The sequence below is a fragment of the Microcaecilia unicolor genome, chromosome 3, assembly GCF_901765095.1.
Source record: "Microcaecilia unicolor chromosome 3, aMicUni1.1, whole genome shotgun sequence".
Lineage (NCBI taxonomy): Eukaryota > Metazoa > Chordata > Amphibia > Gymnophiona > Siphonopidae > Microcaecilia > Microcaecilia unicolor.
The window spans coordinates 512,210,961-512,223,806 of NC_044033.1; the positions used below are offsets into that span (position 1 = coordinate 512,210,961).

The 12,846-nt window shown below is 45.5% G+C and overlaps 1 protein-coding gene across 3 annotated transcripts in view; it reads right to left on the reverse strand.

Moving 5' to 3' along the window:
* PNISR (PNN interacting serine and arginine rich protein) overlaps positions 1-12,846 on the reverse strand; it is a 113,311-nt gene that overhangs the window by 11,212 nt on the left and 89,253 nt on the right. For all 3 annotated transcript variants that reach the window (XM_030199149.1, XM_030199150.1, XM_030199148.1), the window contains exons 8-10: positions 6,681-6,780; positions 6,028-6,081; positions 4,379-4,549 (exon numbers count right to left, since the gene is read on the reverse strand). In XM_030199149.1, the coding sequence (XP_030055009.1) occupies positions 4,379-4,549; positions 6,028-6,081; positions 6,681-6,780 (325 nt within the window). The remainder of the gene's footprint in view (positions 1-4,378; positions 4,550-6,027; positions 6,082-6,680; positions 6,781-12,846) is intronic.

A 12,846-nucleotide genomic window follows, 5' to 3' on the forward strand; every position in this document is an offset into this window, starting at 1 on the left:
TCTCCTGAGAAATGATGAAGAAAGTCTCTTAGCATGATGGCACTTGTAACCGAGAGATCCTTTGGGCAGAATAGCTATCAAGACAACCATCTTCAAGGTGACATCCTTTTCCAACACTGTGCTGAAAAGAGAGCCTGCACCAAACAATAAGTTCAGATTAGAGAGCTGCATGGGAACGGGGATAGCGGGAATCCCGCAGGGATCCCCTCCAGGTCCACAGGGATGGACCCAGGTATGAGGGGATCCAGTGGGGATGAACCCAGGTTCTGCGGGATTCCCGCAGAAGTGTAGGCCAGCCAAGCTTTGCCTTCCCTCCCTCGAAGTGCAGGGAGCCCTCCTCGAATGTACTGCAATATACCCTGGTGGCCTTGTGGCCTCTTTGGGACAGGAAAGATCCCCATTCTTTCCTGCCCACTGCTGCTAATTCTCTCACTCCCAGTGAATGCCGAAGCTGGAGCAGTCATGAAGGTCAATGCTGTCAGTGCCGAAGTCGATGGTCTGGCCGTCAGGGAGCCAAAAAGATGCTCCTTCTGAGCCAGTTGCAGCCACCGAGTTCAGAAATCCTCCATCCCTGCCCATCCTGCAAGTAATCTCCCCCATCCTTGCCCATCCCCTGTGCTAAAATAACCCAACTTGTGGCAAAATAACAACAGTAACCCATGTTAAAAACTTCACCTCTCTGTGTTTATGGGGATTTCAATGCTATCAACCATATCCATTAAATTTTGTTAGTGCTGTTATAATGCCATGGCACAAGGAAAGGCTAGATAGGCTGGCCTGGCATTACACTTCTGTGGGAACCCCACAGGACCTGTGTCCATACTAGAGAGCTGCACGGCTTCCGTCCCCGCGGGAATCCCGCGGAACCCGCGGGATTCCCGCAGGGACGGAGACAGTTCCTGCGGGGTTCCCGCGGGGATGGAAGCTGTTCTGCGGGGTTCCCGCGGGGACGGAGTCAGTTCCTGCGGGGTTCCCGCGGGGATGGAACCAGTTCTGTGGGCTTCCCGTGGAATTGTAAGCTCCACCTGCACCAGCCTCTCATCTACCGAATACCAATTTCTTTGAGTGCTGTCTCCTCCTCCTCCTCCTCTTTGCTTTAACAGCATAAATGTGGAAAGTCTTCCATTAAGGAGGTGGTAGAGTCACAAATGATGACGGAATTCAAAAAGGCATGGGATGAACACAGAGGATCTCTAATTAGAAAATGGAAGTTATATAAAACCTAACCTTAAATGGCTGCATGTGTGTGGATGTGTCAAGTGACGCTTAGATGGGGACTCTGGCTGTGATGAACTAGAGCTGATACCTGGCAGACTTGTATGGTCTGTGTCTCATACATGGCAATCTGGTGTAGGATGGGCTGGAAAGGGCTTAGACAGCAACTTCAGTGGCTGGAACATGAGGACAGTGCTGGACAGACTTTTATGGTCTGTGTCCCACAAATGAGAACATGAATAGGCTGGAGTGGGCTTCGATGGCAACTCCAGCAGTTGGAACATAAGGATGGGGCCAGATAGACTTCTGTAGTCTTTGTTCCAGAAACACGAAAGAAAGACCATAATCAAGTATATAATATCACACTCGTTGATTTAATGATGAATTGATCATGAGTGTGACTATTGGGCAGAGTGGATGGACCGTTCAGGTCTATTTGCTGTCACTTACTATGTTACTATTAATCCTCTTTGCTCCCAGGCTGGTGCACAGACCTCAGCTCTGACACAGGCACGAGAATCAGATGTCACCTGACCTACTGGCGCGTGCATGTGGCGACCTCTCAGCACACACTGCCAGTGAATCAGAGACAAATCTTACATGTGCGCACCAGAGTGTTCCAAGTTCCAACTTCCGTTCCTTCCTTGCCTACAGTGCTGTGGCTCAAATCCAGAGAGAGACTGAGGGAGCTGACTGGAACTTTCTTTTATGTACTATTAAATTCTTACGGGGATGGGTGGGGATGGTTTAAATTCTTGCGGGGACGGGTGGGGACGGGTTGGGATGGTTTAAATTTTTGCGGGGATGGGTGGGGATGGGTAAGATTCCAGTGGGGATGGGTGGGGACGGGTAAGATTCCAGCGGGGACGGGCGGGGATGGGTAAGATTTCTGTCCCCGTGCAACTCTCTAGTCCATACCCGTGGGAGTCCTATGGACCTGGAGGGGATCCCTGTGGGATTTCCGCTAACCCCGTTCCTGTTCAGCTCTCTAGATCCCAACTGGGTTCTCCTAATCAGCCTCAAATATTTTTTCACCCTGTTCGGGGAAGAAGCTTTAATGGGATTCTTAATCCTCACCAATGGGGATTTATTGCCAATAGTGTAGTCTCCTGCTTCTCCTCTCAAAACTGAGATCACCTGCGAAGGGATGATAGCTACTATGAAAGATCCATACAAAAGAGGAATCCTCCCAGGGGGAGTAGCCTAGTGGTTAGTGCAGTGGACTTTGATCCTGGGGAACTGAGTTCGATTCCCACTGCAGCTCCTTGTGACTCTGGGCAAGTCACTTAATCCTCCATTGCCCCTGGTACAAAATAAGTACCTGAATACATGTAAACCGCTTTGAATGTAGTTGCAAAAACCATAGAAAGGCGGTATATCAAGTCCCATTTCCCTTTCCCTAGTTGAGATTCTACATTGAATGTTTTTAACTAGGCCTATTAGAATGAACTTATACCATCTTCTGTTCAATCAATAGCTTATTATTAAGACACCTCACATAACTGGAAAACTCTAGCAGTAGGGCTTCCTAGAAAATATATGGGCTGCTTCAAGCCAGTTTTCTCAGTCTCCATCTGTAGGTAGGAGTGCATAAACCCATGCATCTGGACCGGTCTGTTGGGATGATAAGGAAGAGAACAGGTTTACCTTGGTACACAGGAAACATTTACCACACATGCTATTGTGTTCAGTTTTGGAGGCCATATCTTGCTAAAGATATAAAAAGACTGGAAGCGGTGCAAAGAAAAGCTACGAAAATGGTATGGGATTTGCATTGCAAACCGTACGAGGAGAGACTTGCCGACCTGAACATGTATACCTTGGAGGAAAGGAGAAACAGGGGTGACATGATCCAGACAGTCGAAATATTCGAAAGGTATTAACCCACAAACTAACCTTTTCCGGAGACGGGAAGGTGGTAGAAGTAGAGGACGTGAATCGAGGTTGACAGGGGACAGACTCAGGAGTAATGTCAGGAAGTATTTTTTCAAGGAAAGAGTGGTAGATATGTGGAATGCCCTCCCGTGGGAGGTGGTGGAGATGAAAATGGTGATGAAATCAAACATGCATAGGCTAAACACAAAGGAATCCTGTTTAGAAGGAATGGATCTACGTAATCTTAGCAGAGATTGGGTGACAATGGTATTTGAAGAGTAAAACCAGTGCAGGGTCGACTTCTATGGTCTGTGCCCTGATCGTGACTGAATAGATATGGATGGGCTGGAGTGTAAATTTTAAGGGGCTTCAACGTTACCTTCAGAACGTTTAGTACAGGAACCGTGCTGGGCAGGCTTTTACTGTCTGTGCCCTGAGAAAGGCAGGGACAAATCAAACTCGGATATACATAAAAAGTATTACATACCATGTAAAATGAGTTTATCTTGTTGGGCAGACTGGCTGGACTGTTCACATCTTTATCTGCCGTCATTTACTACGTTACTATAAGTGTGGTTTATTTCATCCTATTTGCTGATGAATAAATTCCATCACCTTCCTTCTTGATCCCCATAATGGAGCAAACAGTAAATTTAAGAAAGTAAAAAAAGGGGTAGTCAAAAGAAAGTTACTTTCTGTAACAGAGGTTCTCAATGGACAGCAGGATAAATCAACCACAGATAAATGGCATCATCAGCTGATGGCAATCAACTTGGTGCCAAAGCTGAAACCTCTGGTTCCTCAGAGTAGCTGCTACTGGCAATAGGGATCAGGCTTAGAAGAGCATGAGATTTCTCAAAGCAAGAGCCTAGCCACTGCTCAGAAGATTCCTGAGAAGCCTTTGGGCCAATAATTGGATAGTAAAACCACAGGCATGCTTCCAGTACTAAAGACAGGAGGATCCCTCTGGATGAGGATCCAGTCTCTAGTAATGGAGTTGGTAAGACCCCTAGAGAAGAGTCCAGTCACCTCAGTTGCAGATGAGAGTTCCCTTAGTAAGTGGGTCTCTTGTCACTTTATGGAGGTGCTCAGTAACTGTAGAGAGCATCAGGATCTGTGTGTGGATGATTATATCTTGTTTATACATGGAGAACATAGTACAAACAAAAAAAAATATTGGAAAGAAAAACAACTTATCTTAGAAGAGGGTTAAAACCCCGTTTGACTAGCATTCAAGTTTTCTAGATATTTTCCACCTCTGAATAGAACAATTAAAAATTTTTTTTACCTTCCAACTGTTTTTCCATTAACATTTGCAGTTCTCTTTCTTTTCTCCAAAAAGCTTCTTGCTTTTGTCTTATTCTGTGTCGTAATTCTTCATCATCAGTATCAGATGATTCAGAGCCTCTGTCACTCCTCTCATCTTCACTGTCTCCTGATCCATAACCACCCAGTCCACCTGCGTGCATAAAGCCCAGTCTATCACAAGGTACCAGTATGCCCCTTTTAAAATAACTTTTTATTTTTCGTGATCTGAAAGCTCAAGGAGTACATTTCATTATTCCCATCTGTAATCCATCTTTCAAACAATTAGAAATGCACAAGATCCCCATATGTGAAGTAATCTTTTTGCTCTTGCTCTTACTTCTGGAACCTTCCATGAAACCAGCAATTCTCAACTAAGCAACTGTGTGGAATGGCAACACATCCCAACAGCGTGGGGCTCTGTTATATCAATCACCTCAGAATAATTTCTCTCTCATTGGCTGAACCTAAATTGCACATGGATGGTAATATTCTATTGTGCAACATTTCTCTGCATATTAGGGTACAGGTTACTAGAAAAGTAATTCCAGCATTCCTTGTAAAACTGAAGTGATTCTTATTAATTAAAAACAATTATGCTATATGATTCAGTTTTTGCTTGTGTCAAAATATATTATACATGTAAAAGTAATGGATTGAGACTATAGTGGCACCATATTCTTGAAATCAAAGTCCACTTAGCACATCAATGTAGATCATGACCAGATCTGTATTTTTAAAATTACTACTATTACATATTTAGGTTACTTTCTGCACACAAACTAGTTTTGGTTTCTCAGAAGGAGTCCCGAAACTATTCAGAACATATAGTATTTTTTTCTTTAATTTTAACTTTGGTAATACATAAAAGACATCCATTCAGAAAGGGAAGTGGTTCTCAGTATAAGTGGACATGAAGAGACAGGAAAGTAATTCAGAGTATTATATTTTGCTCACAGTTAATTAATGACACCCATACTGAATTGAATGTGACAAAAGAATTCAAATCATTCTGTTCTCCTCAGAAATATTTGCCAGCCAGATGGCATGAAGGAATAGCCGGGGGGGGGGGGGGGGGGGGGGGGGGGGGCAGGGGGAGTACTGCACAGTATTATAAAAACTTTCTGTTAAGTTAGCCAGGAGGGTTAGTAAAACCAGACAGGTGGTGAATCCATTCAAAAGCTCCTGGGGAGAAAACTGAATCACATCCAAGTTTCAAAGGTTGGCTGTTATTTGTGTGGGCTGTATAGAAGAGCTTTACTCATTGACAATTAGAACATAAGGCAGAAGTCTGAGAATTCGGATGTCTTTTATGGCTAACCCCTAACACTTACTACATATTACATCTCATAGGAACCAACTGAAATAAGTCAACAAAAAAGAAAATGTGGCAGTAGCAACTATCCAAAGTGAACCAGAATAATTCACACATTAACATACAAAATAAGCAAATTTCACTTCGGTAAACTGGAAACTTGCTAGTCAGAAAAATAAAAATCTTGAAATGTATTATGCACACATCTGATGCACATACACAATTAAGAACCATTGTATGTATTAAAGTCACTTAACAGATTCAAGATTATTCCCACATTCCCGTTAGCCCTTTGGCAGAGTATGAAACTTACTTACCGAGTCCAGTAAGGGAAGCCAGTGCACTGGACTGTGCCAGCTGTTTTGCAGGAGCTTTGTATCACATCAACAACAGGAACAACATGTTAACACAAACAGCCACGATTTCATATTCATGAGATTCTATGGCATTGTTAAAGCTATTACTAGTGCTGCTTTGTGGGGGAGAGAAGAAACATTAAAAACATAACATCCATTCATACACAGTTGTAGAGGTTCAGAACTTTTCCTGTTTGTCAAATATTGAATTTTAAAATGTTGAAATAGTTGTTCCATGCTTTAAACGAACACTTGAGTGACTGTTTAAATTCAAAATAGCTTTATGTTTTTAGGGGACCCAATATTTCTAGATTTGTTTTATTGATTAGGACTATTCAACCAATAGCTCATTATTAAGACACCTCACATAACTTTACCCATTTTGCTCAACTAGATTATCAGTAGAGGAGGAACATTTACTGAAACTTACTTGTCATAAGACATTAGAACTAAAATAGCAATTAAACTATGGTGCTTTCATTTTCAGTCAGTGCACCACAAAGAGCCAACAAACAAGAATGAGGGTATTTGTTGATCTAAGCCAATTGTTAGCTTGCACCTGGACATAATTACTAGTAAGTCACTCATTTTAAGTAATATTAAGAAGAGTCTACCTTTTGTTGCTTTACGATGTACCTCTTTAGCCACAGCTGAAATTTCTTCATTTGTGACATCTAGAAGAATTTCTGTTAGCAGCATTTTTGTTATCATCATCTGAAGGAAAGAGGTTCAAATAAAACATTTAAAAAGCAGGTGAAGAACACAAGTAAGTTTGATTAAATAATTAATATTTTGGTAAACTTATCAAAACTAGAATCTTACCATGTTGTGAAGCCTTTTCCACATACCATATCACATAAAATTAATCAAAATTTATAGTATATGATCTTTCTAGACCAGGGGTTCTCAACCTAGCCAGTCAGGTTTTCAGGATACCCATAAAACAAAGATACTTACCTGTAGCAAGTATTCTCCAAGGACAGCAGGCTTTATATTCTCACAATTGGGTAATGCAGCGCTGCGCTGCATGGTCCGGAGCTTACAAGCAGCTTAACAGAGATTTGTGGAGCGCAAGACATGCTTCACCGCGTATGCAAAGGTGCTTTCCCACCCACTGCGAGGGTGCGGTTACCGAAGTTAAATACTACAGCATAAAAAGGGGAGGTGGGAGGGGTTGTGAGAATATAAAGGTCTGCTATCCTCAGAAAATACCTGCTACAGATAAGTATCTTCGCTTTCTCAGAGGACAAGCAGACCATTAATTCTCACAATTGGGGTATCTGTAGCATCCAGGCTCACTGAAAACAAACATTGGTCAATTAGGCCTCACAACAGCAAGGACAGAACTTACCCGAAACTATATACAAATTGAGTGAAAGCGCAGCCTAGAACAGAATAAAACAGGCCTAGGGGAGTGGAGTTGAATTCTAACAGATTCTGCAACACTGTCTGACCAAACCAACTGTCGAGTCGGGTATACTGCTCAAGGCAATAATGAGAAGTGAATGAGTGAACTGAAGACCATGTCGCAGCCTTGCAAATTTCTTCAATGGAAGCTGACCGCAAGTGGGCTAGACACAGCCATGATGGCTCTGACATTGTGAGGCTTGACATGACCTGCTAGGGTCAGCCCAGCCTGGGCATAAGTAAAGGAAATGCAATATGCCAGCCAACTAGAGATTGTGCGTTTCCCAATGATGACCCCAATCCTGTTGAAATCAAAACGAACAAAAAGTTGAGGTCCCATGGCACAGGCGGATATTTAACAGGGGACTCTGTCAAAAGCAAACCTCTCATGAAGTAAAAAATTAGAGGCTGTCGAGAGACAGGCTTATTCTCTAAACAGTGAAAAGCACTAATTACACTGAGGTGGACCATTACAGAGTTGGTCTGGAGACCAGATTCAGAGAGGTGCAGAAGGTATTCAAGCAGGGCCTGTGTAGGGCAGGAAACAGGATCTAGGGCCTTGCCCTCACACCAGACAGCAAACCTCCTTCATTTGAAAGAATAACATCTCTTAGTGGAATCTTTCCTGGAAGCCAGCAAGACCTGGGAGATACCCTCCGACAGACTTAAGGAAGCAAATTCTAGGCTCACAACATCCAGGCTGTGAAGACCAGAGACTGGAGGTTGGGATGCAGAAGAGATCCCTCGTTCTGCATGAGGAGGGTGGGAAAACACTCCAATGTCCATGTTCTTCGGAATATAACTCCAGAAGATAAGGGAACCAGATCTGCCATGGCCAATAAGGTGCAATCAAGATCATACTCCCGTGGTCTTGCTTGAGTTTCAACCAAGTCTTCCCCACAAGAGGTATGGGAGGATACGCATACAGAAGACTCGTTCGTCCCCCAATGCAGGAGGAAAGCATCTGATGCTAGTCTGTCGTGAGCCTGAAGTCTGGAACAGAACTCAGGAACTTTGTGATTCAACTGTGTGGCAAAGAGATCCACCGACGGGGTGCCCCACACTTGGAAGATCTCACAAGAAACGCCCATGCTGAGAGACCACTCGTGCAGCTGATAAACCCTGCTCAGCCTGCTGACCAGACTTGTTTTTGCCCGCCAGATAAGTGGCCCAAAGGAACATGCCGTGTCAGCAAGCCCAGCGCCACATCTGGATGGCCTCCTGACACAGACAGCATAATCTGGTGCCCCCCCCCCCCGTTTGTTGGCGTAATACATCACAACCTGGTTGTCTGTTTGAATGCGCACAATTTGGTGAGACAGCCGAACTACGAAAGCATTTAGTGTTTTCCCGATTACCCAAAGCTCCAGAAGGTTGATCTGAACACCTGCTTCCTGGACGGACCAGGCTCGAGTGTGAAGCCCATCTACATGAGCTCCCCAACCCAGAAGAGATGCATCCATCGTCAGAACCTTTTGAGGCACAGGAATTTGGAATTGGATCAAATGATCCACCATAGCAGAGAGTGAACAAGATCTGGAGACACTCAGATGACATCTTTCATGGGTCTCGAAGCAGCTAAGCTTACCAACACTCCTGATGGAGATGCATTCTTTGACTGTCAGTGCAGACGCTACAGACCTTGATGCTGAGGACTTCTGAACAGCTGAGTCCTCTTCTTCATCCGAAGACAAAGGAAACAGTTAGCAGGGCTGTGATCAAGCCCTAACCACTGAAGACACCAAGAATGGTTGTCTGTGCCAGAGACTGTCTGATTGAACCAGGTATAGCACTTAAAGCCGAAAAGGCACCAAAAAGAAAGCTCTTCCAGACCAGACTTGGAGAGATCACGTAAACACAACTCTCACTACAGAAGAAAAAGAACTGCAGTATACACGCCCTCACGACAGGTGGGAAGACACTCACGAATGCGCAGTGGAGTGTGTCTCGCACTCCACAAAGCACTGTAAAATGAAGATACATACCTGTAGCAAGTATTCTCCGAGGACAGCAGGCTCAACATTCTTACGTGTGGGTCGTCGTCCGCGACAGCCCAGGAGACAGAAGAAACCTTCAAAAGCTCAAGAACCTTCCCGAACGTTCCGCCGCGCAGTGATCAGTTTAATAAAAAGCAAAACAATATAAGTGAAACAACTCCAACGGGGAGGAGGGAGGGTTGTAAGAATATTGAGCCTGCTGTCCTCAGAGAATACCTGCTACAGGTATGTATCGTCATTTTCTCAGAGGACAAGCAGGCTCAATATTCTTACGTGTGGGGTATCCCTAGTCCCCAGGCTCACTCAAAACAAAGAACATCGGTCAACTGGGCCTCGCAATGGCGAGGACGTAACAGAGATTGACCTGAAAATAACTTAAACTAGGTGAGAGTGCAGCCTGGAACAAAACAGAAATGGGCCTAAGAGGGTGGAGTTGGATTCTAAACCCCGAACAGATTCTGCAGCACCGACTGCCCAAACAGACTGTCACGTCGGGTATCCTGCTGAAGGCAGTAGTGAGATGTGAATGTGTGGACTGATGACCACATTGCAGCCTTGCAGATCTCTTCAATAGAGGCTGACTTCAAGTGAGCCACTGACGCAGCCATGGCTCTGACATTATGAACCGTGACATGGCCCTCGAGAGTCAGCCCAGCTTGGGCATAAGTGAAGGAAATGCAATCTGCCAGCAAATTGGAGATGGTGCGTTTTCCAATGACGACTCCCCTCCTGTTAGGGTCGAAGGAAACAAACAATTGGCCGACTGTCTGTAGGGCTTACTCTGCTCCACATAGAAGGTAAATGCTCTCTTGCAGTCCAAGGTGTGCAACTTGTTCTCACCAGGGCGGGTATGTGGACAGGGAAAAAATGTTGGCAAGACAATTGACTGGTTCAAATGGAACTCCGACATCACCTTCGGCAAGAACTTAGGGTGAGTGCGAAGGACTCTCTGTTGTGATGAAATTTGATTTATGGAGCATGAACTACCAAGGCCTGAAGCTCACTGACCCTACGAGCTGAAGTAACAGCCACCAAGAAAATGACCTTCCAGGTCAAGTACTTCAGATGGCAGGAATTCAGTAGCTCAAAAGGAGCTTTCATCAGCTGGGTGAGAACGACATTGAGATCCCATGGCACTGGTGGAGGTTTGACCCGGGGCTTTGACAAAAGCAAACCTCTCATAAAACGAACCACTAAAGGCTGTCCAGAGATAGGCTGATCTTCTATACGTTGATGGTAAGCACTGATTGCACTAAGGTGAACCCTTACGGAGTTGGTCTTGAGACCAGACTCTGATAAGTGTAGAAGGTATTCAAGCAGGGTCCGTGTAGGACAAGAAAAAGGATCTAGGGCCTTGCTGTCACACCAGACGGCAAACCTCCTCCATTTAAAAGAATAACATCTTTTTGTGGAATCTTTCCTGGAAGCAAGCAAGACTCGGGAGACACCCTCTGAAAGGCCTAAAGAGGCAACTTCTAAGTTCTCAACATCCAGGCCGTGAGAGCCAGAGACTGGAGGTTGGGATGTAGAAGCGACCCCTTGTTCTGGGTGATGAGGGTCGGAAAACACTCCATGGTTCTTCGGAGGACAACTCCAGAAGAAGAGGGAACCAGATCTGATGGGGCCAAAAAGGTGCAATCAGAATCATGGTTCCGCGGTCTTGCCTGAGTTTCAGCAGAGTCTTTCCTACTAGAGATATGGGAGGATATGCATACAGAAGGCCTGTTCCCCAATGTAGGAGGAAGGCATCTGACGCTAGTCTGTCGTGGGCCTGAAGTCTGGAACAGAATTGAGGGACTTTGCGATTTGTCTGAGTGGCAAAAAGAAACACCGAGGGGGTGCCCCACGCTTGGAAGATTTTGCAGACAATGTCCCATGTTGAGGGACCACTCGTGAGGTTGCATAATCCTGCCTCAACCTGTCAGCCAGACTGTTGTTTACACCTGCCAGATATGTGGCCTGGAGAAACATACCGTGATGGCGGGTCCAAAGCCACACCCTGACGGCTTCCCAACATAGAGGGCGAGATCCGGTGCCCCCCTGCTTGTTGGTGTAATACATAGCAACTTGATTGTCTGTCTGAATAAGGATGATCTGGTTGGACAGCTGATCTCTGAAAGCCCTGAGAGCATTCCAGATCACTCGCAATTCCAGGAGGTTGATCTGAAGACCCTTTTCCTGAAAGAACCAAACTCCTTGAGTGTAAAGTCCATCTACATGAGCTCCCCACCCCTGGAGGGATGCATCCGTCGTCAGCACTTTTTGTGGCTGAGGAATTTGTAATAGACGTCCCAAGGTCATATTGGATTGAATGGTCCACCACTGAAGGGAGCTGCAAAAATCGGTGGAGAGATGGATTACATCCTCTAGATTCCCTGTGGCCTGGCACCACTGGGAAGCTAGAGTCCATTGAGCTGATCTCATATGTAGGCACGCCATGGGAGTCACAGGAACTGTGGAGGCCATGTGCCCTAGAAGTCTCAACATCTGCCGAGCTGTGATCTGCTGAGACGCTTGAGCCAAGGACACTAGGGCCAGAAGATTGTCTGTCCTTGCCTGGGGAAGATAAGCTCGAGACGTCCGTGTATCCAACAGAGCTCCAATGAACTCCAATTTCTGCACTGGAACAAGATGGGACTTGGGATAATTTATTACAAACCCCAGTAGCTCCAGCCTTCACTCGACACCCATCATTGAGACTCCTCAGTGCCGATGAGGAGGACGTGGAATCCTCACGCCTCCTCGGGCCGGGTCCGGGGCTGCATAGCAGTAGGCCTCGAGATGGATGGAGACCCACTCGATGCCTCGCTGCTCCCAGCTCGAAGCGGTCTTTCGGCAGCCATTACCTGGACTCTCGGTGTTGCTGCTTCCCTCGAAGCCGATGCCGCCAACCTCGGTACCGATGTCGATGCTGACGTCGAAGGACCGGACCGATCCGAAGAAAGTCTCTCGCACTGAGCCTCTCGAGCCACCTGGGTCCTTTTCTTCATTAACTTACACAGCTTACAGGCAGCTGGAAGATGATCGGGCCAAAGACACTGGAGGAACCACGCATGGGGGTCAGTACCCGAGATGGTCCGGTTGCAGCGAGTACAGCGACATGGGCGGGAAAATAGCGTCTGCGAAATCAAAAGGCTCGATTGTGCCAATTAAAAAGGCACAAAAAAGGGAAAAAAGATGCGGCCGAGCAGCCTAAATGTGGCCGCAACGAAAAAAAGAAAGGAAACTTGAAAAAGTGAGGAAAAAACTAAAAAAATAAGGGGAAAAAACCCTTTTTTAAAAAATTTTATTTGAGAAGGTAATAAAAAGAAGAAGGGGGGGGGGGTGCGATTAACGCGAAAATAGCGGTTCTCCTGAACCAAAAACAACAAGGGAG